The sequence below is a fragment of the Denticeps clupeoides genome, unplaced genomic scaffold (genome assembly GCF_900700375.1).
Source record: "Denticeps clupeoides unplaced genomic scaffold, fDenClu1.1, whole genome shotgun sequence".
Lineage (NCBI taxonomy): Eukaryota > Metazoa > Chordata > Actinopteri > Clupeiformes > Denticipitidae > Denticeps > Denticeps clupeoides.
In genome coordinates, this window is record NW_021629859.1 from 41673 (window position 1) to 68642 (window position 26970).

At 51.1% G+C, this 26970-nt stretch overlaps 2 protein-coding genes across 2 annotated transcripts; one reads left to right on the plus strand and one right to left on the minus strand.

Annotated features, from left to right (window-relative positions):
- Positions 1-96: 96 nt before the first annotated feature.
- LOC114776083 (DNA polymerase nu-like) lies at positions 97-16381 on the plus strand. Its single transcript, XM_028966691.1, has 27 exons — positions 97-191; positions 307-361; positions 626-866; positions 939-1050; positions 1159-1244; positions 1323-1374; positions 2143-2486; positions 2558-2721; positions 2802-2914; positions 3227-3351; positions 3423-3509; positions 3587-3647; positions 4425-4489; positions 5339-5422; positions 5526-5621; positions 5700-5756; positions 5869-5925; positions 6071-6136; positions 10404-10461; positions 10942-11019; positions 13226-13337; positions 13754-13836; positions 14335-14466; positions 15126-15315; positions 15406-15473; positions 15637-15698; positions 16193-16381. The coding sequence occupies exons 1-27, from the start codon at positions 116-118 to the stop codon at positions 16280-16282; spliced, it is 2814 nt and encodes a 937-aa protein (XP_028822524.1). The 5' UTR covers positions 97-115; the 3' UTR covers positions 16283-16381.
- A 467-nt stretch (positions 16382-16848) lies between these two features.
- LOC114776085 (N-acetylaspartate synthetase-like) lies at positions 16849-26255 on the minus strand. Its single transcript, XM_028966693.1, has 4 exons — positions 25820-26255; positions 20086-20824; positions 19745-19909; positions 16849-19132 (listed from the first exon to the last, which is right to left on the minus strand). The coding sequence occupies exons 2-4, from the start codon at positions 20375-20377 to the stop codon at positions 18765-18767; spliced, it is 825 nt and encodes a 274-aa protein (XP_028822526.1). The 5' UTR covers positions 20378-20824; positions 25820-26255; the 3' UTR covers positions 16849-18764.
- Positions 26256-26970: the final 715 nt, after the last annotated feature.

Below are 26970 nucleotides of genomic sequence, written 5' to 3' on the forward strand. Positions count from 1 at the left end.
AAATCATTATGACTGCAGAATGGTACAAATGGAAAAATGAACTGGTTAAAAATAAAGTGACGTTAAACCACCTGCTTTTGTAGGTTTTCTGATTGACGTGCACCATGATACAGTGATGGAGGACTGGTGGAACCACCGCCTGTCTGCACCTGCGCAGGCCGTTCTGGCTGCGCTGAGGCAGCAGCATGCAGGTGAGGTGGACAGCCAGGCGCATATTCCATACCTGAACCTCATCTTGCAGCAGTATGTTACTGTCGACGGCGAGCTCGACTGCTGCTTTCAAATCGCGCTTTGGTGAGTTCACAGGTTGCAGAGACTCAAGTCGGCAGAGCTGGAGCAGAACCCAGCAGCTCACCAGCAGGTTAGAGTCGCTCTTCTACCATTAGCATTTACATTTACGGTATTTATCATACTCTTGTCTTCAATGCCCTGTACAGATACAGATATGCTGTTTAACATCACAAGCCTATTACAGCACAGAGAACCTTACCATTAAAAAGCATAAGTAGATAGACAGGAGGGTAAACCGTATTAGGGAGAAGCTGTGTGTATTTAGTTCAGTGAGTCTTGAATCGTGTAGGACAGTGGTATGAGGTAAAAGAAGCGCGCAAATTCTGTCCAACAGGTCAGTACCAGTAGATGCAGGTCCTCAGTGGGAGATGTCCTCCCGATACCACCACCACGTGCCTCGGAGCACGGAGGGACAGTTTCTTACAAGGCCGTGTAGCCACTTGGAGACACCGTCGCTTGCAAGCTACACGACCACTCAAAGAAAGCAACGTCACACCGACAGTCACGGTGAGAGACCAACAGCATACGAGGACAGGAATTTTGGGAATTACTGTAATAGCAGAGACAAACTAACGGTGAGAACCCAGCTGGCCACTTTTCAACTGGAGAAGGTCAAAGGTCAAGGAAATATCACACTGCCCCAACAGCGCGATGTCAGGAGCCGAACTGATTTCTGTCCAGACAAATGGCATGTAGGTGGGACGCGGGGGGACAGGAGACAGCCTGAGAAGAGAAAGGAACATTGTGCAATCAACAGAGGTGTATTATTATTAATAATATTAATTATCATATATGTCACAAGCTGGGGTAGTCGAAAAGAATGAAAACTGTCCTTCTTTTCTGTCCCCTTGTCCTCTGCTCACCCAGGCCGCCTTGCCGTGGTTTTTCCCAGGAGTGAGGTGGCCCCGCCCACCGCCACAGCCCTGCCACACGTACCTCCGCTCCGCAGACAGGTAGAAGTCATCCTCTACCACGTCGTGGAACCCTGTCGCTGCTCCTCTGTCAGAGTTTATGACTTGTTGGTCTTCTAGGCTGGTGTCTCCGGTGGTGGGCGTCCAGTGGTGTCAGCCGCACCGGTCTCAGGTACCATAACGCTGTAAAATGAATCCTGCTGCGCTGTACAGTAAACATGTTTACTATATTTACTGTCAAATATAACACCCACCAACAGGCATCTTTATTTCACGAACCACTGGAATTTTGTTGTTTGTAAAGAAAGAGAAAAAAGGCAGTGGCGGCCTAGTAAGGACGAGGACTCGTAATCGGAAGGCTGCCGGTTCAACTTCCGAACCGTCAAGGTGCCACTGAGGTCCCGTCCCCACGCGCTGCTCCCCGGGCGCCTGTCATGGTGCCCACTGCACACCAAGGGTGACGGTTAAATACAGAGGACACGTTTCGCCGCGTCACCATGTGCTGCGCTGCACAAACAATACAAAAATGTATAAATACATTATAATTTTTCTTCGTCTAGCACCTAACAATCTCTGAGCATGCTCTTCACTGACAAGTTCGGCCTTATCAGGTCTCTTAGTTTGTAGACTCAATATTCTATAGAAATGGAACGAGAATTGCTGGTGTCGTCCTCTTGTAAGTCGCTTTGGATAAAAGCGTCTGCTAAATAAAGTAAAGTAAAGTAAAGTAAAGTAAATTAAAGTAAAGTAAAGTAAAATAAAATAAAGTAAAGTGAAGTAAAGTAAAGTGAAGTAAAGTAAAGTAAAGTAAAGTAAAGTAAATTAAAGTAAAGTAAAGTAAAGTGTCTCGCAAGTGTCTCGCAATACTGACCCTGCCTGCAGCCTTCTTGATGATGGTGGGTGGAAAGCTGCTGTAATTTTGGTCTGGGTTCCTTGGAAGATGTTGTGGAGCTGCCTGAGTGCGTCCCCGCCGCCTCGTCCCCTGGCTCGGGGACCTCGACGAAGAGGAAGAGCAGCGGCGGAACCTCTCCGCTGAGCCCAAAGAGAGAGAAGCCGAGCGAACGTGACCGGATTCACATCCACTTCCCCGCGCCACACCGCCCGCAACAGGCCCATGCAGCGCCCAGACTCAGCCTGCCGTTGACCTCTGACCCCTGCGTGTGCGACGCGGGCCGGCTGACGGGGCAGGAAAGGAGGGCTTTGCTGGAGGAGGCTTCGCGTGCTCGCGCGCTGGTCCTCACCATGGTGTACCAGGATGGCAGCACGCAGCTGGACCCAGAGCAGGTGGGACACAGGCCTCGTGTCCCTTTATGTGATTTTGTGGGGTTTTTTTTCATGCTTGTGTGTGTGTACAGAAGGACCACCCCTGCATGAGTGGCATCCTGGTTCTGATAAAGGCTCATATGGACCTGGCTTGTCCAGAGAGTGGTGCGGAAGGCAAGCTGGTCTACCTACGGCTGGAGAAGAGGCTGCGCTGGGCCCAGAAGGAGGCCGACCAGAACCCCGATACCTTCACCAGGTTCCGTGTGTGTGTAGGCGGAGCTGTAAAACACTCGTTTGAATGGGGCGTGTACATGAATCTGTCTGTGTGTCTTATAGGGACCTGATGATGCTGGTGCTGTCGGCTGACATGCAGGTGGTTTGTTACAAAGCCAAAGACCTGCTGCGCTCGGTGTTACAGCACTTCACACACACACTCAGCTGGAAACAAGGCATGTTAACACACACACACACACACACACACTTGTTCAGAGAGAGACCAGAAGAGTCTGATGTGGTAGTAGCCTAGGGTGTCCCTGAGCAGGACACTTAACCCTGAGTGTCTCCAGGAGGGGTCACTCTGGATAAGGACGTCTGGTAAATGCTGTAAATGTGAATGTAAAAATGTTAATTTAACAAATGAAATCATTTGGTGGAAAGGGGTCTCCACATTGTCCCAGGTGTCCATAGATGGGGCTGCTTGTTATCTGGGGATTGTGGGTGTGGCCAGATGTAAAATGTAAATGTGTGTTTGCTCTTTATAGTGGGGTTGTCACAGGTTCTGGACCCCCAGATTGCGGCCTGGTTGCTGGATCCAGCTGACTCCGCCTCGTGTTTCCAGGAGTTGGTGGACAAGCACTGTCCCCAGACTCCTGGCTCTCTTCCTCCAGCCCGCGATTCCTCTCTGGGTTCCAGTAGGGTGAGAACCGCAGCGGCGAGATTTCCTTTTATGGGTCGCAGCGCCACTCCACCCCTTCTCTCTCGCAGGTCGCGGCTAATCTACACCTGCTGTACAGGCTGATGTTCAAGCTGAGGTCCAGGCTGCAGGCATGGCTACACACACACACACACACACACACAAAGACACAGTCAGTCAGTCAGTCAGACGATATGTGTGCCTTCAGGTCACTCGCTTATGGGGTCTTTATTCTCAAATGGAGCACAAGATGATTCCCATTTTGGCAGGTAACACACTCACTGCCACACACACGCACACACAAACACACACCAGAAAGTCTGGCTTTGATTTCAGCAAGTATTTTTTATTTGCATGATTAAATAACATGTATATTTACTGAAACACACCTGTATAAATAGAAAAACTTATGTATATACCTGTAAAACTGTTAATACCGGGTTTGCACGGATCCTTAAAAAGTCTTACATTTAATTTTTGAAAATTAAGGCCTTAAATATAATATAAAATTACTAGTAATCCTTAAATCAAGAGTTAAAGGTCTTTAAAATATTGTATTTACTGGTAACCGCTAAATAATTTGGCAAATTTCTAATATGTGTTTTGTATTGGAATTAGCGGAACCACCTATGGGGCCAGACGGCTAAATTCTGCCCTCACCTGTGGACATGTTCACCTTATATTAAAAAATATGACTGGAATAGCCTAGTTAGGAGGGGAAAGCATGTTCCTACACTTTTTTCTTTTTAATCAAATGAAAGAAGCCTTCAATCTGTCAGAAATCCGCCAGATTTCCGGGTTCACAAATGCAGTATTTATTACTGCAGGGGGCTTTCGCAAAATAATAATATATTTCTTAAGATAAAATTCCATTAACATTGTATTTTAGAAGAGCATCTAGCCCTCGCAGCGTCTGCCGAGAATAACTCTGGCCCTTGGACAAATGTAGTTGACAACCCTGATGAAGACCCTAAGGCCTTGAAAAGGTCTTAAAAAGTCTTGAATTTGGCTCCTGTAATATCTGCTCTTCTTCTTTTATGTTTCAGCCATGGAGAGTTACAGAATCCATGTGGACCGAGAGGCGCTGAAGAAGACCTCGGGCATGCTGGGGGTACTAACACAGACACACATACACACACACACCCACATATACATGTACCTCGTACTACCATTGCCCCACTGGAGCTTTTGCAACAGCAGTGTTTTAAAGGGATTTCTTTTGTGCTAATTTTAAATCCTTACATATCACTGAATCGGCTCTTGTAAGGGTTTGTGACAACATATTTCTAGCAACAGACTCTGGTGATTGTGTAGTTTTCACGACTGAAGATTTAGGTGGGCGTCAGTGGTCCTCAACTTTTTACATTTTACAAATTGAAACCAGTTCTCTCTGGATCCACGCCCATGTCTCCGCCCCACTGGGTCACTTCTCTTGTGGGGTTAGTGACGTTCAGAGGGAACAAAATGCAGCAGTATGTAAACATGAGCCCTGCGTACACCACTTTGGTTTACTTGTAGTTGTAAAGTGTTCTGTAAAAAAAGTCGAATTGGTTTGCCGATGATCATGTTAATGCAGAATTGAATTAACACCGACAATGATTTAATCATGGATTAACACATGCAGATAGCGCTTGGCTCACAGGAGGGATGGGATGTTGATCAGCCCTGGCTTGGGTCATTTGGGGTGATGAAGACTGATAATATGTGGGACAGAAGAGGGTACAAAGTGTTCAGGGCAATTCCTGGAAAGCCGGAACCCCCCACCCCTCTGATGCGACGCCATTGCTGTGTTTAACCACAAGGTGTCAGTGTGGGATCAGTGTGAGGTTTTTTAAAAAGTGATATAGGGTGAGACCATATTATTCATATCATGCTGCATTGTACAGCGCGTTTTACATTTGCACTTTGATTCAGATCAATAGTAAAGAAAGATAAATTATTGCCCCCCCGCCTCCGTCAGTCAAAGCTGAAGCAGCTGGAGCAGGAGGCTCATCTGGCCGCCGGTCAGCAGTTCCTGGTGTCCAGCAACACTCAGCTCAGAACGGTGGGAAACCTCTATTTTCTACTTGTCTGTGAGTGTGTTTGTGATCATGATGGTCCAGCTTTTTGTATTCTGTACAATATTCATGACATTTCTTTCTCTGCAGGTTTTGTTTGAGAAGCTGCGTCTGCATGACCGCTGCGAGCAAAAGAAACTTCCCAAGACCCTCCTCACGCAGCAGCAGTCAACATCGGAGGCTGTGGTACACACACACACACACAGAACCAGCTCTGTAGGGACACTACGTCACCTTCTCACGCACCACCCCTCTGTCTGGCAGCTGCTGCAGCTTCAGGACCTCCACCCACTGCCCATGATCGTGTTGGAGTACAGGCAGGTGTGTTGGTGTCTCGTCACAAAACAGCAGCAACTTAAGAGTGGGTGGGGACGGTGGCAAGAGGGACATTTGAGAAGGCGGAATGAAAAAAGACTGCTTCTCTTCTGCCCAGGTGCACAAGATCAAGTCCACGTTTGTGGACGGCATCCTGTCCTGCACCTCCAACATGGTGAGTTTGCAGCACACCGGCTGCTCTGCGGGGTCCTCAGTGTCCCTGCACCGTGGTGGTGGTTCCATGCAGGGTTCCAAACCCAAAAAGTTCATCGCTTTTACTCACTATAAATGCCATGTCCTTCCCTGTCTGTGTCTTTCAGGCATTTGTCTCTCCCACATGGAATCAGACAAGGGCTGTGAGTGGCAGACTGTCAGCCAGACATCCAGTGAGTCTCTTCCTGATGATGATGATGATGATGATGATGAGGATAATACACATATATGGATGCCAAGTCAGTTCTGATGCTGGGTGGAGGGGTATCAGCCTAAAATGCAGACAAGGGCTGGAAAGTGGGACGATCAAAGAGTCCCTTCAACTCCAGGCTCCAAGCTGCAAACTAAAAGTTGAAGTGACACAACGAAATGTGTCTTCTCCATTTCACCGTCACCCTGAGTGAGCAGTGGGCACCATGACAGGCGCCCGGGGACCAGCGTGTGGGGACGGGACCTTCATCAAGCTTTGGGATTTGAACCCACAACCTTTCCGATTACGGGAGTGGTTCCTTAGCCACTATAATAAAGTGAAGTGATTGTCACTTGTGATACACAGCAGCACAGCACACGGTGCACACAGTGAAATTTGTCCTCTGCATTTAACCCATCACCTCAGTGGCACCTTGGCGGATCAGAATTCAAACTGGCAACCTTCTGATTACAGGGCCGCTTCCTTAAACAAAATAATGTGTGTATCACACTCGCCTACGAACCAGAAGACCCAGGTTCAAACCCCACTCACTACCATCGTGTCCCTGAGCAGGACACTTAACCCTGAGTGTCTCCGGGGGACTGTCCCTGTAACTACTGACTGTAAGTCGCTCTGGATAAGGGCGTCTGGTAAATGCTGTAAATGGGGTTCATATGAAGATGGGGCTGATATGCACCACCTGTCTGGTACCTGTGTACCACCCATACGGGCTTGTTACACTTTTACAGACTGGACTGTAGAGTGTTAAATGATCTGTGGGTTATACATCTGCATTTCACCCTGGTGTATTGGCTTTGTAGATGCAGCTGTGATGCTGCGCTCAACACCAACACATTTAAGAGAACTTGCAGAGACAATCCAGAACACAGTGGATTCCAGTGCCACTGAAGTGCTGCTCTCTGAAGATGTGGTGGGGGTGATCTGCAGCAGAGGCAGAACTCGGGATGTATGGTTCAGCACGTTGTGTGTGTGTGTGTGTGTTGTTGTTGTGAGGACAGAAGTGTGTGTAATTGTCGGCAGCGCACTCACGCACACTCCTCTAGTCTCTGCTGCCACGTTTGTCAGGTTTGCTGAGTACAGACTGGAAATGTGAGTTCATCTTAGGTGAGAGAAAAAATCCTTGTCACTAGATTTACACACACACACACACACACACAGAGTCAGGTTTTCCTCAGGAACCAAAGGAACAAGTGCACACACACTGTGTGTCTGCTAGGCAGATGATTTGGTGTTCACTGCCTGAGCCGTGTTCCCGGAACGCTCTGTCAACGTTATTCATAACCTCTGAATTAACGTTATTCATCTGCCTTACTTACATCACGGCTCCTGCAGCAGAAACCAGTGCTGACGCTGGACACCAGGTTCTGGGAGACTCTGGACATGGTCCAAACTCTTCATTGTACCATTCCCTGTCTGGATTCAGCGTCTGTGTAGGAAAGCCCATCACGCGTGTGGTGCCATGTTATTCTGCGTCCCCTGTGTAATTACTGTCACCCCACACACACACACACACACACACACACACCGTATGAACTTTATTTAACAGCGCAGTTTGCTGTGGAGCACTGGCGCAACTGGAGGATGGGTCGTCATGACAACGCTTCCTGTAAGGCTTCTTACAGACAACACCGTTTTGATCAAAGCCGCATTGATGACCCTGAGCTTCACCTCGTCTTCTGAGCTTCATCTCAATGCAACGCAATTTCCAGCAAGGCAACCAGAATCTAGAACCTGGTTCTAAAGCAGAACAACAGTGGTGCCTTGTGAAGATCTTCCTGCAGCGCCGTGAGCCGGAGTTTCGGCGTGTTGCAGGCTACACAGGAAGAGGGGCTGTCACATGACTGACTGTCTGAAGCCGGAACTGACACGGTTCATGGTCGTCTCGCCATATGCTGAGAAGGAATAAGGCCCGCGGGCCGGGGCGCAGCCTTCTGTCGGCCTGGCAACCGTCCCTTCGCGCCGCTCTGCGCGGACTGGGAGAATCCGAGGGGACAAGATGAAGCTCAGTGCATGATGGGAAGTGTCCGCTGCTCGGGTGAATTATTGATGATGTGAACCTGAGAACCAGCTCCTGGGCAGCGGGGAGTGCCAGATAATCAATATCATACATCAGACGAACATTTCTCTCGCAAATGTCGATATTTTTAGCTGCACAATGTTGATAAATTACATTTGTTCTCCGCGCGGTTTTATATTTATGATCTGCTGTGAAAAGCCCACATATTTTACTCAGTAGAGATGAATATAGAAATGAATGGAGTTAATGGGATTAATTATAATGTTGACCATGTTTGTGTTTGTGATGACTGCTGGACCTGAAGCGGGCGTGGCCCAGACACTGACCGTGCTCAGGGGGTCGACCGGTGCCAAGTGACCTTCCTGTAGGCACACACACACACACACACGCTCGGTACTGAAGCCCTGCAGTCCGACCAGAGAGGATTCCTGATCCGCTCACGCTGCTTCAGACCGGTACACGCTGGCCGTAATCAGAAGGTTCGAATCCCGATCCGCCACTGAGGTGCCACGCCCCATGCCAAGCGGCAGGGTTAAATACAGAGGTCACTTTCACCGTACAGAACAGGGTCCTGCAGACGCATCGCTTTGCCGTTGTTTACGGTCACCAGGTCACGTGAGCCCACTGACACCTGCAGCTTCTTCTGGATCTCTGTACACGCGGCAGGAGCAGAAATGTCTCCAGTGTTACATGAGACGTGGAGCAACACGCTCATCATCTGAATTGCTTTGTGTGCGGTGGTTGTGTAGTTACAATCCAGACAGAGTCCCAGGTTCAACCCACTTACTACCATCGTGTCCCTGAGCAAGACACTTAACCCTGAGTGTCTCCAGGGGGGGACTGTTCCTGTAACTAGTGACTGTAACCCTGAGTGTCTCCAGGGAAGGACTGTCCCTGTAACTACCAACTGTAACCCTGATCTTATCCAGGGGGGGACTGTCCCTGTAACTACCGACTGTAACCCTGAGTGTCTCCAGGGGGGGACTGTGCCTGTAACTACCAACTGTAACCCTGAGTGTCTCCAGGGGGGTACTGTCCCTGTAACTACTGATTGTAACCCTGAGTGTGTCCAGGGGGGGACTGTCCCTGTAACTACCGACTGTAACCCTGATCTTATCCAGGGGGGGACTGTCCCTGTAACTACCGACTGTAACCCTGATCTTATCCAGGGGGGGACTGTCCCTGTAACTACCGACTGTAACCCTGAGTGTCTCCAGGGGGGGACTGTGCCTGTAACTACCAACTGTAACCCTGAGTGTCTCCAGGGGGGTACTGTCCCTGTAACTACTGATTGTAACCCTGAGTGTGTCCAGGGGGGGACTGTCCCTGTAACTACCGACTGTAACCCTGATCTTATCCAGGGGGGGACTGTCCCTGTAACTACCGACTGTAACCCTGAGTGTCTCCAGGGGGGGGACTGTGCCTGTAACTACCAACTGTAACCCTGAGTGTCTCCAGGGGGGGTACTGTCCCTGTAACTACTGATTGTAACCCTGAGTGTGTCCAGGGGGGGACTGTCCCTGTAACTACCGACTGTAACCCTGATCTTATCCAGGGGGGGACTGTACCTGTAACTACCGACTGTAACCCTGAGTGTCTCCAGGGGGGTACTGTCCCTGTAACTACTGATAGTAACCCTGAGTGTGTCCAGGGGGGGACTGTCCCTGTAACTACTGACTGTAACCCTGATCTTATCCAGGGGGGGACTGTCCCTGTAACTACCGACTGTAACCCTGAGTGTCTCCAGGGAAGGACTGTCCCTGTAACTACCAACTGTAACCCTGAGTGTCTCCAGGGGGGTACTGTCCCTGTAACTACTGATTGTAACCCTGAGTGTGTCCAGGGGGGGACTGTCCCTGTAACTACCGACTGTAACCCTGAGTGTCTCCAGGGGGGGACTGTGCCTGTAACTACCAACTGTAACCCTGAGTGTCTCCAGGGGGGTACTGTCCCTGTAACTACTGATTGTAACCCTGAGTGTGTCCAGGGGGGGACTGTCCCTGTAACTACCGACTGTAACCCTGATCTTATCCAGGGGGGGACTGTCCCTGTAACTACCGACTGTAACCCTGAGTGTCTCCAGGGGGGGACTGTGCCTGTAACTACCAACTGTAACCCTGAGTGTCTCCAGGGGGGACTGTCCCTGTCACTACTGACTGTAAGTGTGTGTCGTTTCTCACGGTCTGACCTTCATGTTGTTGTTTTTTTTAAGAACTTTCAAGCTCTGCCAAGACAATCCCTGATGATCAGCAAGAAGCAGTATGTGCAGGGTGTGTACTCACACACACACACACACACACACTCTGTCCTCCTGTCCTTCCTCCCTGAGCTCTTTTAACCGTCTCTATGTATTAAACTCTTGATGCTTGGGGACGTGTAGAGAAGGGACGAGATGTCCACTCTTTACCCGGAGCTTCTCTATCATTGGTCTGTGTGTGTGTGTGTGTGTGTGTTAACGTTAATGGCCGTTAAGGTCAGGCACATACATGTTACATGATCACATGATTGCCGTTCTGCTGTCTGCACTCTTCCTGGCTCATGTTCTCACCAGCAGCAGCCAGGAGAAGAAGGTTCTGTAGTAATCTACAGAACGCAGTGCAGAACATCATGGATTAAATCATAATGACGTTGATTGGTGATTTCTAGTTAAAACGTCCTTACGTCTTCTCAATCGAATCGTTCACACCTCTTAATCCATGTCTGAGACGTCTGCTGTCCTTGGTTTGATTCTCCTCTTGGTCTCTCTCTAGGGAAGGGGGCGGAGCTAGTGACAGTGCACCCACGTGCCATGTTCATCCCTCGGCCCGGCTGGACCTTCCTGTCTGCAGGTGTCACTGTCACACATTGTCACAACCGCTTATTGTTTTTTATATAATTGTGTTGAAAAGTTGAAAGTTGAAAAGTATAAGGGACACTTTTGTGTGTGTGTGTGTGTGTGTGTACATGGTTTCGTAATGGGTTACACTGGGGACATCCCAGCCTGGCAGGCGGCGCAGAGAACAGGGTGTCGGGTACATGCCCTGATCCAACCTGGCCTGAAATCAGAACGAGTACCAGACACCAGCAGACAAACTCTGTGTGTGTGTGTGTGTGTGTGTGTGTGTGTGTGTGTGTGTGTCAGCTGTTGTCTTGTCATGTCCGATCAGAGGAAGCTTCCTGCTGTTCCTGCAGTGCTGCCAGGAACAAGGACAGAAAGAGTCTGTGTGTATGTGTGTGCGTGTGTGTGTGTCTGTATGTATGTGTGCGTGTGTGTGTGTCTGTATGTATGTATGTGTGCGTGTGTGTGTGTCTGTGTGTGTGTGTGTGTGTGTGTGTGTGTGTGCATTTGCATCCTCTACACCACCAGCTCGGTTTATTTATATGCTCACACAGCCAGATCCGGTGCGACGATCCCAGATTCCCTGCCGGTGCCTGAACTGTCTGGTGGACTCAGACTCAGGTCCCACAATGCTGCTGGGTGCGGTCATGTGATGACAACACTGCTCTTCGGGTGAAACCAGCATTTTCCTGCCACCCATTAGTGATGCGGGAGTAGTGCGGAGGAGGAGGAGGTGACCTTCATCAAGGACAGAACAACATCGTTATTTACCGCATTTACCAGACGCCCTTATCCAGAGCGACTTACAGTCAGAAGTGACAGGGACAGTCCCCCCCTGGAGACACTCAGGGTTAAGTGTCCTGCTCAGGGACACGATGGTAGTAAGTGGGGTTTGAACCTGGGACTTCTGGTTCATAGGCGAGTGTGTGACACACTAGGATACTACCACCCAGATCATCTTCCTCCTCCGGATGAAGCTCACACACCCTCATCCTCCCTTCTCCCACAGAGGTGGTGAAGATGCTGACCCCTCCAGTGTCTCCACCCGTGGGCAACAGGGCCAGTGGTGGAGGTTTGGATCTAAAGAGAAAGTGATTAGTGGTCACGTGACACACCACAGCACACAGTGAAACGTGTCCTCTGTATTTAACCGTCACCCTTGGTGACAGTGGGCACCATGACAGGCGCCTGGGGATCAGTGTGTGGGGACGGGACCTTCATCAAGGGGACCTCAGTGGCACCTTGGCGGCTCGGGATTCGAACCAGCGACCTTTACGGGGCCGCTTCCTTACCCGCTCGGTCACCACGGCCCCATCTAATGATAAGATGTGATCAGATTTCTGAACCTTCTCCATAGCAGGAAAATCGATGATAGAGACAGAGCGAGAGAGCCACACCCAGGAACGCGGCGTGTCACGGGGCCAGATCAGATGTGCAGGATCATGGGTCCTCAGGGACTTTATTACGGATGAAATATGTGCTGCTCTGCTCAGTAACTTGAGCGGTTTTATTACGGTTTTAGGGTCTGTGCACCCTGACGGGCCACGTGACATGGTTCTCCGGGTTCTCATGAACACTATGTGGATTGTACGTGTGTGGGAGTGAGTGAGTGAGTGTGTAAGTGACTGGTGTGTGTTGAGCTGACCTCACCATCTCCCCAACTCATCCTTCTCCTGTTCAAGGTCTTCTCCACTATTGCACACACACACACACACACACACACAAGCCAGACTGCATGCTCACTAACTGAATGTCTGCACCCAGTAGCACTCCTGCTTTGGCTGAAGAATCACACCTCTGTCTGTAAAATTACACACTACAGGAGAATATGTGGAGCAGTGTAACACTCACACACACACACACACACACACACACACACACACACTGCAGTGTGTGGGATCAGAAAAAGTAACCAGAGTGAAAGAGAGATAATAACGTTGTATGTTTCTTTCTTTTTGAAGCGGAACTGACTGTGTGTGTCTGTCTGTGTAAGTTCATTCACTGTGTGTGTGTGTGTGTGTGTGTGCTAATGGATATGACCATTATTAGTCAGTTTAATCACTGCCAGATAATTAGAATGAATTAAACCATGTGGTATTGTAGTGACACACACGCATAGAGACTGAAAAGAAAGGATGACCAAAACAGATTTGTGTGTTTGTGCTTCTTATTGAATGTGTGTGTGTGTGTGTGTGTGTGTGTGTGTGTGTGTGTAGACTTCTGTCAAGTGGAGCTGCGCTTGTTGGCTCATCTGTCCTCGGACCCTGAGCTCCTCAGAATCTTCAGTGATCCCAGTGCCGACATCTTCAGCATGCTGGCCTCTAAGTGGTGAGGGATCTCAGCACGTTCCTGTCCTCATTCGGGATGTTCTTCACGCAGTCGTTCCCACTGAAACATGTCACGTCCACGCCACGTCAGGTTGTTCTGTCACATGCTTGTGATTCATGTTTCGTGTCACCTGCTTCCAGTTACATTACAGACGTGACCGGGAGGCGGACCAATCAATAAACCCCGCGCCGGCGGTAACCAGATACAGGCGGGCCAGATCTTAGCTCTTCTTTCATTTGTGTTCACACACAAAACACACACGTTATAGATGCTGCCGGTTGGGTTGCCAAGGTGATCTGTTGCCACAGTAACTGTATTTTAATACACGTTCATATTAAAATACAGTGGCTTACACGGTACATAGCGAGCCAGCACTGCCTGTCCCGACGGTGACGCAGGAACTCTTTCGTCTGCAGGAAGGGCATGAGCGAGGACAGCGTCGGTCCGGGGGACAGGGACCAGGCCAAGCGGGTCGTCTACTCGGTGGTGTATGGAGCAGGTGACACATTTCATGTGTGAACAATCACCTTCCTCCGTGTGTTGGTGTGGAACAAAGGCTTAAAACAGCTCGAGCTGTGTGTGTGTGTGTGTGTGTGTGTGTGTGTGTGTGTGTGTGTGTGTGCGTGTGTGTGTGTGTGTGTGTGTGAGGAGGAGCAGGTTTTGTCTGCATCAGAGGCGGAGCATGGGAGAGCCCACATCAGCACAGTGAGGCCGGTAGAGGAACATCACCATGGTTACCAAATTCTAAAAGGAGGCCTTCCCTAGAACACAGTCGGACATGGAGAGTGGGGGAGGGTCCCCCCGTCCCCCCCTCACACACACACACACACACACACACACAAGCACACAAGTGGGTCATATTGAAAGTGTTCCTGAGACAGTGACATCATTCTGAAAGAATGTCCCCCCAACACACACACACACACACACACACACACTCTCGGTACAATCTCCTGCCATGCCTCCCAGCATGGCTGTCTGCCTGTCTCTCCGTCAGGTCGGGAACGCCTCTCTGGAATTCTGGGCGTGAGCACGGAGCAGGCCAGACTCCTCCAGGACACGTTCCTGCAGACGTACGGAGAGGTGCAGCCCTTCATCCAGAGAACCATCCAGCAGTGCCAGAGACAAGGTGTGTCCCCCCGCCGGGTCAGACACGCGTGGGACGTTGAGAGAACTTCAGAGCAGCGTGGCCAGCGTCCCATGTAGATGTGAAGTGGTGACATGGTGTCTGTGTTGGACCAGTCCCCAACATATCACCAAGAAAGCTTCAGGGCACCTGGAAGCTGGTTATGGATAGATGGGGGGTCACACGGAGGGCCCAGCAGCCTCTGCCAGCAGAATTATTCATCTGCTGCTGCACTGTCCTGCTTTCCTTCTCTTAATATAGCGCAACACACACACACACACACACACACAACACTGTGATTCCTCATATAGGAGGAACTCCTCCAGGGAATCATTCACGCTTCAACACACACACGAGAGGAGGAGGAGAGAAGAGAGGACATGTGAGCAGACGACGCTGGTAGACGTGAAGTTATTCCATCTTGTCCCCCCGTCAGACGCCAACATGCGGATCCACGTGAAGCAGACAGGGCGACAGCTCTGGCCCCAGCTGGGGGATTTGTGCTGAATGGACAGCCCATTGTCCTGTTCTGGAACCTTCTCTCCCAGTCAGTGGGGCTGATGATTCTACAGATCCAGCATGTTGTCTGTCTGCAGCCCTGTGAAAGCTCTCACTCTCTCGATGTGTGTGTGAGTGTGTGTGTGTGTGTGTGTGTCCCATAGGTTACGTGGCGTCCATAATGGGCCACCGGCGTTCTCTCCCTAACATCCTGTCACCTGACCGGGCAAAACGGAACCAGTCCGAGAGGCAGGCGGTGAACTTCGTGGTGCAGGGCTCTGCAGCGGATCTGTGTAAAATGGCCATGATCCAGATCTTCTCTCACGTGGCCTCGTCTCCCTCGCTCACGGCCCGGTACGGCACTCTGCCGGTTCATCAAGCCTCCCGGTTTACACCTTCACCTGTCAGAATGGTGTGTGTGTGTGTGTGTGTCGTGCTCTACAGGCTACTGGCTCAGATCCATGATGAGCTGCTGTTTGAGGTGGAGGAGAAGCAGCTGCTGGAGGTCGCTGGTGGGTCCCAGACAGTGAAAATGGAAGCCGCCCACTACATATTACAGACGCCACATAACTTACTGTAAACCGTCATGGTTTGATGTGATAGGTACAGTGTGTCCTCTCAGTCGTTCATTTTACACCTTTAATGCAGCTTTGTGTGTGTGTGTGTGTGGTGCAGCGCTGGTGAAGAGCACCATGGAGTCTCTTCAACATATTGATCTGCTGGGAGTCCACCTCAAAGTGAGTTACCTCGTGTGTGTGTGTGTGTGTGTGTGTGTACTGGCCTGGTATAGGCGGTCTACCTGGGGGTTCTGATATTAATAAGTGGGCTGAACGCGCTCTCCTCTCCTCCCAACCGCGATATTAACACCACGCGCGCAGCCGCAGCTCGGGTTCCGTGGGTGGGTTAGATAAGCAGCCCGTCCAAGGTCCTCCCCTGTGTGTGGTTCTGCGTGCTGAGACGTGAGTCCTGCAGCGCTGGAGAGGAACACGGAGCGCCGGTGGGAGTTGTCCATGGTGCTGAAACTCTGACTCTGAAAGGCTGATTCCGATCCGGTCCACTTCTTCATTCCTCCGGTTTTAACCACTAACCTCGTTTAGTGATGCTTAAAGCAGCAAATCAGTCAATTAACAGATTCTTTCACGCTTCTACACTCTGTAGTCTCATTTGTTTAAGATTCATTTGGTTAACCGAGAACAATTAAGTCTAAATGAGGTCGGTGTTGCGTCCTCAGGTTCCCCTGAAGGTGGCGCTGTCCTGCGGGCCGTCCTGGGGGTCCATGACTGAACTGACCCTCCCGCGGCCCCCGCGGCCTGAAGATTAACTCCTCCCTGCCATCGATCCTTCTCCCCACTCCCCCGGAGCGCTTTCTGCAACCTCGTGTTGCCATGGTAACCAGGCAACCGATCCTCCTGCTCACTTTCCGTCCATATCCGGGGGCGACGGGTCCGTATGACGCGCGCCAGACTGGATTGTACCAGTTCTTTGGTTCTTTTTTTTTTTTTTGGTTGCTTTTGTTATTTCGCTTCTTTCAATGTTCTACAGTTCATTCTAGTTCTCTCTCTCTCTCTCTCACACACACACACACACACACACACACACACACACACACACACACACACACACACACACACACACACACACACACGCTTCATTTGGCTCTTGTTCTGCTGAGTGGATGTGTTAAATCCCATTGGCCCAGGCCAGTTCTCCTGCTGTTCTGTTCCATGTCCTACGTAATAAACTCACGTTCTTGCCTAAAACTGGCCGCGAAGTGTCACACTCACACACATGGACCCACTGACCCACTGCGAGGTCCCCGCAGTTGGACCACTGCGAGGTCCCCGCAGTCCCCACCGCCCCCAGGAAACAGCCAGCAGACCAGGCGGATCAAGCGCTATGCATCATTCCTTTAATCGGCACCTTATATACATCCATCTCCTCCAGACCCTGACAAATGAAAAAAGATGAGTGGAGGAGGACAACCCCGTCCCCGACACTGCATATTCCCCGGCTCATGGCGTTGTAGCGGACGCCAGGGCGGAGCCCTGAAAGCTGATCCCGCTGTGCGGCGAGCGCAAACCTCTTAAACCAGGTCGTGCATTTTAATTACAGAACCACCATAAAACCACCCCAGCTTCTATTTACAGAAGAAATACGCTTTTACATTTAAAATGAAGACAATCATTCTATTCATTTGATGGAGATGCAGAGAACAGACAGACAGCTTTCAGAAGCCCCGCCCCAAACTTGCAGGTGAAAAGTATAGATGAATCTCCATGGTAACGGTGGAGACCACTTTCACATTCTTATCAGACAGTAGGACAGAAAAAGAATAAAAAAAGGCCTCGACTTTCTCACAGTGACGTTGCCATGCCGACACTGATCACGTTATTATTGGATGCCACCTTTCTTTAGATAGGCTTTCACCGTGACAGTCTTGTGATCTGTTCTTATTGCTTGATCAGATGGCACATGGGTGGGTCTCGTTTCAGACGCGACAGCGGGAAGTCAACAAGCCTTCTGCTTTGGCAATTTCTGAACTTCCAAAACCAAAAAACCCAGAAAAAACGTGGACATAAAGACGCATGTGTTACAGAATAAACCGGACTGTTGCGCTACAGGCGTGGTCGGGGCAGAGCGGCGAAGGAAAGGAGAGGCGTGCTTCCCTGGCACCCCCTCCTGGGTCCCCTCTCACAGTGGAACGTTCCGGAACAGCAGCCATCTTCTGCAGCTGCAGGTCTCCCCAGATCCCGGCGGGCTGGGCCCGTTCTGGGAGGAAAAAATACAGAAACAAAACCAAAAAAACGAAACTAAAACGAAATCGGCTAAAATGCGGCTCCGCCCACATCCATCCAGGGTCCAGAGGAGCGAGCCAGAGCGTCACCGCCAGTCAGGAAAAACGGCAGACCTCGGAACGAGACCCCGCCTCCCATACATTCACATCGGAAGCTTCAGGGGTGAAGGGGTCACCTGCGCCCCCAAGATGCCCAGCCGGGCACGGCATGTGGCTCAGTTGAAGACTGGGAACGTACGCGGTGGCGCGGAGGAACTCAAACGTAATTCCACCGCCAACTTCATTCTTCTTCTACTGGATTCATGCAAGAACGGCGAGGAACAGGCACCGTACGCAGAGGCATGCCACACAAGTCGCATTGCAGCTCGCATTCCACCGCCCACTGCCGCGGTGACGTCACGAAGCAACATGCAGGGGCTCACCGATGGGCTCGGGGGTTAAAGGTCGAGGAAATCAGCAGAGGGCCACGTTTTCTTGCACTACAACGGATTTTTACTTCTAGTTTTCCACAAGATAATATCACAACCGCGGGCATGCATACCATAAAGCATACGCGGACAGACAGGACGAGGTCCCCCCGGAAGACGTGCGGACGGTGACGAGGAAGTTACATTCATCAGCGTCCTCCAGCGCGGAGGACAACGTCACCAGGGCCGAGATGGGGTGCGAGGAGGAGGAGCAGGGGGAGGAGTCTGGCCCCACCCCCCATCCTCACGTATCGCACGCATTCTAAACGGCGGCCTGCTGTGCTCCGGCCGCCACCCCCCAACCCACCGCACAATAGAGGCGCCCCCGGCAGGAGGAGCCCCGCCCACCGCCCGCTACCAATCAGGCGAGCATCATCCGGCGGCTACTGGGGGAGGGACGAGCGAGAACAGAGCGGGGGAGGGAGTGTGGTGGGCTGAGTGGCGGGGAGGGGTCAGGGAGGAGGTGAAAGGTCACTGCTTGCACTTTTCTCCAGGTTCTCTCTCTCTCTCTCCGGGCGGGCGGGCGGGCGGGCGGGCGTGCCTCACTCCTCGCGCAGCTGCAGTCGGTAGCGGTGGTAGCGGATCTGGAAGAAGAGCCTCTGCAGGGGCGAGCGGCTCATGCCGGGCAGCCGGTAGTCCTCGCTCTCGCCCGTCCGCCGGAAGCCCAGGGACTCGTACAGCTTGTGGGCGGCCATCTTGACCGCGGTGGTGCCCAGGACCACGGCGGAGTAGTTGTTGAGCAGGGCGAACTCCAGCACGCGGCGGCCGAGCGCTTTGGCGATGCCTTTACCGCGGTAACGCGAGTCCACCGACATGCGCCGCAGCTCCACGGTGTTGTCGTCCTCCCGGCCCTGAGCGGCCACCATCCCGACCACGCGGCCGCCCAGCACCGCCACCCAGAAGCCGGAACCTGCCGGAGAAACACACGGTTACGCGCGCAGCCCCAGCCACGTTGCTACGGTAACCAACCGCCCGACAGAACTCATACCCAAGCCGGTCAGTAGTGACAGGGACAGTCCCCCCTGGACACACTCAGGGACACGATGGTAGTAAGTGGGGTTCCCCACCACGAGTGGCACAGTCCCGCGTGGCGGCAGCATGATGTCACATCGACCTGACGTCTCACCTGCTGTGTCCTGGTGTGTGTGTCTGCACTGATCCAGGCATGGGGGGGGTGGGGGGACAAACCACAGGCACATTTGAAGTCTGCGTCACGGTGAGGAGCTCAGGAACGTGTCCGGCCTCACGGGTCAATATCAACGGACCTGAACGTCCAGATCCTCACAGAGGAACCCACAGATGTCAGGGGTGCAAAACAAAGAGGGAGAACATCCACCAGTTCCACCTCCCATTCCATCTAATGGCATTACCCACAATTCCACAGTGTGAATCTGCTTAGCAGCTGTGTGTGTGTGTGTGTGTGTGTGTTCGGTCAGACCCCCAGACATGCACTTGCTGTAGGGAGTGATGGGATATCTGCAGTGCCCCACCCCCTTCCAGCCACGCCCTGACCCGCCCTCACCTGCCGGCTTCAGGTAGTAGGCCTCGATGTCGGCCATGTCGGTGTGCAGCGCGCTGTCCAGGTAGGCGAGGATGACCACCCTGCTGTAGTAGTAGCGCGCCCCCAGCAGGACGAAGGGGGCGCAGCAGGTCAGCGCCACGGACTTGGTGACAGCGAAGCACACGACTGGGGACAGAGGGGACAGAGGTAAGGCGCGCGCGCGCACACACACACACACAGGTGTAGGAGAGGGCGTGGCCCCGCCGGACTCCGAGGAGGCGTGGCCTGCGCAGCATCCCGCAGCGGGGCGCTCCTCTCGGCCAGGCGGGGGCGCGCCGCGGGGACGCGCCGCGGGTACTCACGCGTCAGCAGCGCGTACAGCAGCTGGGTGCGGGTGTGGCGGCGCAGGCCGCGGAACGCGGTGTTGGGGATCCGCTCCGTGATGCCCTCGCAGAAGATGCGTCGCACCTCGGCGCGGTCGGCGCGCTCGTACTCGCGGATGAGGAGCGCGTCCCCGCTGCGCGCCCCCTTGGCGTCCGGCGCGGCCGCGGCGGGGCTCCACATCATGGCGTCGGCTTTGGGCGCCGGTATGGCGTCGCGTTCGTCCGCAACGATTTTCGTCTCGCAAACCATGTCGGGAGGAGAACTCTGCATGCGCGTGCGCGGCGGGAGCGGTGCGGAGGAGAGAGAGGAGCGCGCGGCGGCGGCGACGATGATGAGGATGAAGATGAGGAGGAGGAGGAGGGTCTGTGGCGGATTTGACGCGCTGCGACCCTCGACTCCGCTTCACGCCAAGAACCGGCGCGCCGCTCCGCGCCGCGTTTATAACGTGGTTCCGCGGCGCCGCCGGCTCCCGGCTCCCCTGATTGGTCCGCGGCCTGGTCACGTGGGCGGCGCCGTAGGAGTAGACACGCCCACGCCAAAATCGCCCCGACGCCGCCGTCCTTTCTTCCCTCGTCCTCCAGCGGCGCGCGTGTGTCGGGGCGGGGGCGTGGCCGTCAACACGGAGGGGCGGGGCCTGGACTGTCGCCGGTGCGCGCGCATCGTTACTGGTGCAGCATCGGCGCACGTGGTTCAAATGAATGCGACGGAAAAAGGGTGCTGATGTGAGAGAGAGCGAGAGAGAGAGAGAGAGGGAGAAAGAGAGTGTGTAAGAGAGAAGGTGTGTGTGAGCGAGAGAGAGAGTGTTTGTCTGAGTGTGTGTGTGAGATTGAGAGAGAGAGTGTGTGTGTGAGGAGAGAGCGTGTGTGTGACAGAGTTTGAAAGAGAGAGAGTGTGTGTGTGTGTGTGTGTGAAAGAGAGTGTGAAAGAGAGAAGGTGTGTATGTGTGAGAAAGAGTGTGTATATGAGAGTCTGTGTGTGTGAGAGAGAGAGAGAGAGTGTGTGAAGAGAGTGTGTGTGTGTGTGTGTGAGAGAGTGTGAAAGAGAGAGTGTGTGTATGAGAGAAGGTGTGTGTGTGTGTGTGAGAGAGTGTTTGAGTGTGTGTGTGTGTGTGTGTGAGAGAGAGTGTGTATATGAGAGTCTGTGTGTGTGAGAGAGAGAGAGTGTGTGAAGAGAGTGTGTGTGTGTGTGTGTGTGTGAGAGAGTGTGAAAGAGAGAGTGTGTGTATGAGAGAAGGTGTGTGTGTGTGTGTGAGAGAGTGTGTGTGTGTGTGTGTGTGAGAGAGAGTGTGTATATGAGAGTCTGTGTGTGAGAGAGAGAGAGAGTGTGTGAAGAGAGAGTGTGTGTGTGTGTGTGTGTTGCTCTGTTTTCTCCCCGCTGTATGGACCCAAGCCACACTGCTGCAGTAATGAGTGACAGACTTACTGCACTGCAGCGGATCACACACACACACACACTCTCACACACTCACTCACACACACACCTCCTGCAACACGCGCCATTTCGACTTTCTGCTGATGTTTTACATAAATCCAGCTCAACAAGCTACAAAGCGGTATTCAAATCTCACTCACACACACACACACACACTCACTCTCTCTCTCTCTCTCTCTCTCTCTCTCCACACGTGCTTGGCTTGCTCTGCTGCAGCACTGCGCCTTCATTTGAATACGGCGGCGATCAGGGTGCTTCGGTCAGAACTAGTTTAGACCAGATCCCTCCAACACACACACACACACACACACACACACATTCCCGGGTTTAAACTGGAGACGGAACCTTTACATCCAGCATCTGGTATTTATGAACCAATAATAATAGCGCGCGGCTGGTGATGTGTGTGTCTGCATGGCGGTAATGTCGGAAATCGGAGAACCCGCAGGCTGTGACCTTTGACTCGAATTCAATTAACTGTCAACGGCCGTCAGAGGTGATGATGGACAGCGGGTCCCAAACCGTTACTGAGTGTGTAAAACCTGTGTATGTCTGTGAGATACTGGATGGGAACCTGATGGTCGACCTGTGGAACCACAGACGATGCACACACAGGTCTGATACGTTCTCACACACAGAACCTAAAAACGTCCTCAAACACAGAACCTGAAAATGTTCTCACACACAGACCTCACACACAGAACCCAAACACGTCCTCACACACAGACCTAAAAACGTCCTCACACAGAACCTAAACACATCCTCATATACAGAACCCAAACACATCCTCATATACAGAACCCAAACACATCCTCACACACAGAACCTGAATATGTTCTCACACACAGAACCCAAACAGACCTCACACACAGAACCTAAAAACGTCCTCAAACACAGAACCTGAAAATGTTCTCACACACAGACCTCACACACAGAACCCAAACACGTCCTCACACACAGAACCTAAAAACGTCCTCACACGCAAAACCTAAAAACGTCCTCACACAGAACCTAAACACATCCTCATACACAGAACCTAAACACATCCTCATATACAGAACCAAAACTCATCCTCACACACAGAACCTGAATATGTTCTCACACACAGAACCCAATCAGACCTCACACACAGAACCTGAATATGTTCTCACACACAGAACCCAAACAAACCTCACACAGAGAACTCAAACACGTCCTCACACACAGAACCTGAATATGTTCTCACACAGAACCCAAACAGACCTCACACACAGAACCTAAAAACGTCCTCACACACAGAACCTAAAAACGTCCTCAAACACAGAACCTGAAAATGTTCTCACACACAGACCTCACACACAGAACCCAAACAGACCTCACACACAGAACCTGAATATGCTCTCACACACAGAACCCAAACAGACCTCACACACAGAACCTGAATATGTTCTCACACACAGAACCCAAACAAACCTCACACACAGAACCCAAACACGTCCTCACACACAGAACCTGAATATGTTCTCACACACAGAACCCAAACAGACCTCACACACAGAACCTAAAAACGTCCTCACACACAGAACCTAAAAACGTCCTCAAACACAGAACCTGAAAATGTTCTCACACACAGAACCCAAACAGACCTCACACACAGAACCTGAATATGCTCTCACACACAGAACCCAAACAGACCTCACACACAGAACCTGAATATGTTCTCACACACAAAACCCAAACAAACCTCACACACAGAACCCAAACACGTCCTCACACACAGAACCTGAAAATGTTCTCACACACAGACCTCACACACAGAACCCAAACAGACCTCACACACAGAACCTGAATATGCTCTCACACACAGAACCCAAACAAACCTCACACACAGAACCCAAACACATCCTCAAACACAGAACCTGAATATGTTCTCACACACAGAACCCAAAAACGTCCTCACACGCAAACCTAAAAACGTCCTCACACGCAAACCTAAAAACATCCTCACACACAGAACCTAAACACGTCCTCATACACAGAACCCAAACACATCCTCACACACAGAACCTGAATATGTTCTCACACACAGAACCCAAACAAACCTCACACACAGAACCCAAACACGTCCTCACACACAGAACCTGAATATGTTCTCACACACAGAACCCAAACAGACCTCACACACAGAACCTAAAAACGTCCTCACACACAGAACCTAAAAACGTCCTCAAACACAGAACCTGAAAATGTTCTCACACACAGAACCCAAACAGACCTCACACACAGAACCTGAATATGCTCTCACACACAGAACCCAAACAGACCTCACACACAGAACCTGAATATGTTCTCACACACAAAACCCAAACAAACCTCACACACAGAACCCAAACACGTCCTCACACACAGAACCTGAAAATGTTCTCACAAACAGACCTCACACACAGAACCTGAATATGCTCTCACACACAGAACCCAAACAAACCTCACACACAGAACCCAAACACATCCTCAAACACAGAACCTGAATATGTTCTCACACACAGAACCCAAAAACGTCCTCACACGCAAACCTAAAAACGTCCTCACACGCAAACCTAAAAACGTCCTCACACACAGAACCTAAACACGTCCTCATACACAGAACCCAAACACGTCCTCACACACAGAACCTGAATATGTTCTCACACAGAACCCAAACAGACCTCACACACAGAACCTAAAAACGTCCTCACACACAGAACCTAAAAACGTCCTCAAACACAGAACCTGAAAATGTTCTCACACACAGACCTCACACACAGAACCCAAACAGACCTCACACACAGAACCTGAATATGCTCTCACACACAGAACCCAAACAGACCTCACACACAGAACCTGAATATGTTCTCACACACAGAACCCAAACAAACCTCACACACAGAACCCAAACACGTCCTCACACACAGAACCTGAATATGTTCTCACACACAGAACCCAAACAGACCTCACACACAGAACCTAAAAACGTCCTCACACACAGAACCTAAAAACGTCCTCAAACACAGAACCTGAAAATGTTCTCACACACAGAACCCAAACAGACCTCACACACAGAACCTGAATATGCTCTCACACACAGAACCCAAACAGACCTCACACACAGAACCTGAATATGTTCTCACACACAAAACCCAAACAAACCTCACACACAGAACCCAAACACGTCCTCACACACAGAACCTGAAAATGTTCTCACACACAGACCTCACACACAGAACCCAAACAGACCTCACACACAGAACCTGAATATGCTCTCACACACAGAACCCAAACAAACCTCACACACAGAACCCAAACACATCCTCAAACACAGAACCTGAATATGTTCTCACACACAGAACCCAAAAACGTCCTCACACGCAAACCTAAAAACGTCCTCACACGCAAACCTAAAAACATCCTCACACACAGAACCTAAACACGTCCTCATACACAGAACCCAAACACATCCTCACACACAGAACCTGAATATGTTCTCACACACAGAACCCAAACAAACCTCACACACAGAACCCAAACACGTCCTCACACACAGAACCTGAATATGTTCTCACACACAGAACCTGAATATGTTCTCACACACAGAACCCAAACACGTCCTCACACACAGAACCTAAAAACGTCCTCACACACAGAACCTAAAAACGTCCTCAAACACAGAACCTGAAAATGTTCTCACACACAGAACCCAAACAGACCTCACACACAGAACCTGAATATGCTCTCACACACAGAACCCAAACAGACCTCACACACAGAACCTGAATATGTTCTCACACACAAAACCCAAACAAACCTCACACACAGAACCCAAACACGTCCTCACACACAGAACCTGAAAATGTTCTCACAAACAGACCTCACACACAGAACCTGAATATGCTCTCACACACAGAACCCAAACAAACCTCACACACAGAACCCAAACACATCCTCAAACACAGAACCTGAATATGTTCTCACACACAGAACCCAAAAACGTCCTCACACGCAAACCTAAAAACGTCCTCACACGCAAACCTAAAAACGTCCTCACACACAGAACCTAAACACGTCCTCATACACAGAACCCAAACACATCCTCACACACAGAACCTGAATATGTTCTCACACACAGAACCCAAACACATCCTCACACACAGAACCTGAATATGTTCTCACACACAGAACCCAAACACGTCCTCACACACAGAAGCTGAATGTTTTCTCACGCACAGAACCCGAGTATGTTCAGGGCGTTCTTGAGATGCTGCTCACCTCCTCCTCATCTTCATACCGACTACTGTGTGTGAGGGATTGTGTGTTTCATCTGACCACCTGCATTCCTCAGATGGAATTACAGCAACACACATTCACGTACAAATGTGGCCCCTCCCACTTCTCCTCATTATCTCTCAACTTCACCTTTGACTTCCTCCTTCCTCAGCAGCCAGATGGGGGAAGAGTTATGTGTGTGTGTTTGTGATGGACAGGAAGCCACAGCCTGAAAGTTCATGCCCTGTCATCCTGTCCGTTGCTCTGTAGCTGGATGTGGAAACGCTAGTCAGGACCTATGACGCCCTCGCTGGGTGTAGAGGTGTGTGTGGGTCATACAGCCTACCAGGCAGTCAACAGGTTCCACTGAAGGCCACATCAGATATCTGTCTGGATTCAGGGATCCATGGCGCTTTGCTTTGTTCATTTTTTTTTCTTTCTTCTGTTGCTGATTGAAGCTCCGTTTTACAAGAAGACCGCGTTGCAGTGGCGTGACCCTGATGGTTTTCAGCGTTTCATGGACGTGTTGCGCAACTTCTTTCATTCGAGGAATGTTCATGCATTTTAATCATTTACCAGCCATACAGTCAGTAGTTACAGGGACAGTCCCCCCCTGGAGCAACTTAGGGTTAAGTGTCTTGCTCAGGGACACGCTGGTAGTAAGTGGGGTTTGAACCTGAGTCTTCTGGTTCATAGGCGAGTGTGTTTCCCACCAGGCTACTAACACCCTTTTAATGAAGTGGTGATGGAGCAGGATGGATTTTGGTGAACATAGGGATGGAGCAGGATGGATTTTATAAAGTATAAAGTGAAGTGATTGTCATGTAGCACAGCACACAGCAGCACAGCACACGGTGCACACAGTGAAATTTGTCCTCTGCATTTAACCACCACCCTGAGTGAGCAGTGGGCACCATGACAGGCGCCCGGGGAGCAGTGTGTGGGGACGGTGTTTTGTTCAGTGGCACCTTCAGTGGCACCTCAGTGGCACCTTGGCGGATCAGGATTCGAACCGGCAACCTCCTGATAACCGTTAGGCCACCACTGGTGAACGTAGGGATGGAGTAGGATGGGTTTTGGTGAACATGGTGATGGAGCAGGATGGTTTTGGTAACATGGGGATGGAGCATGATTGAACATAGGGATGGAGCAGG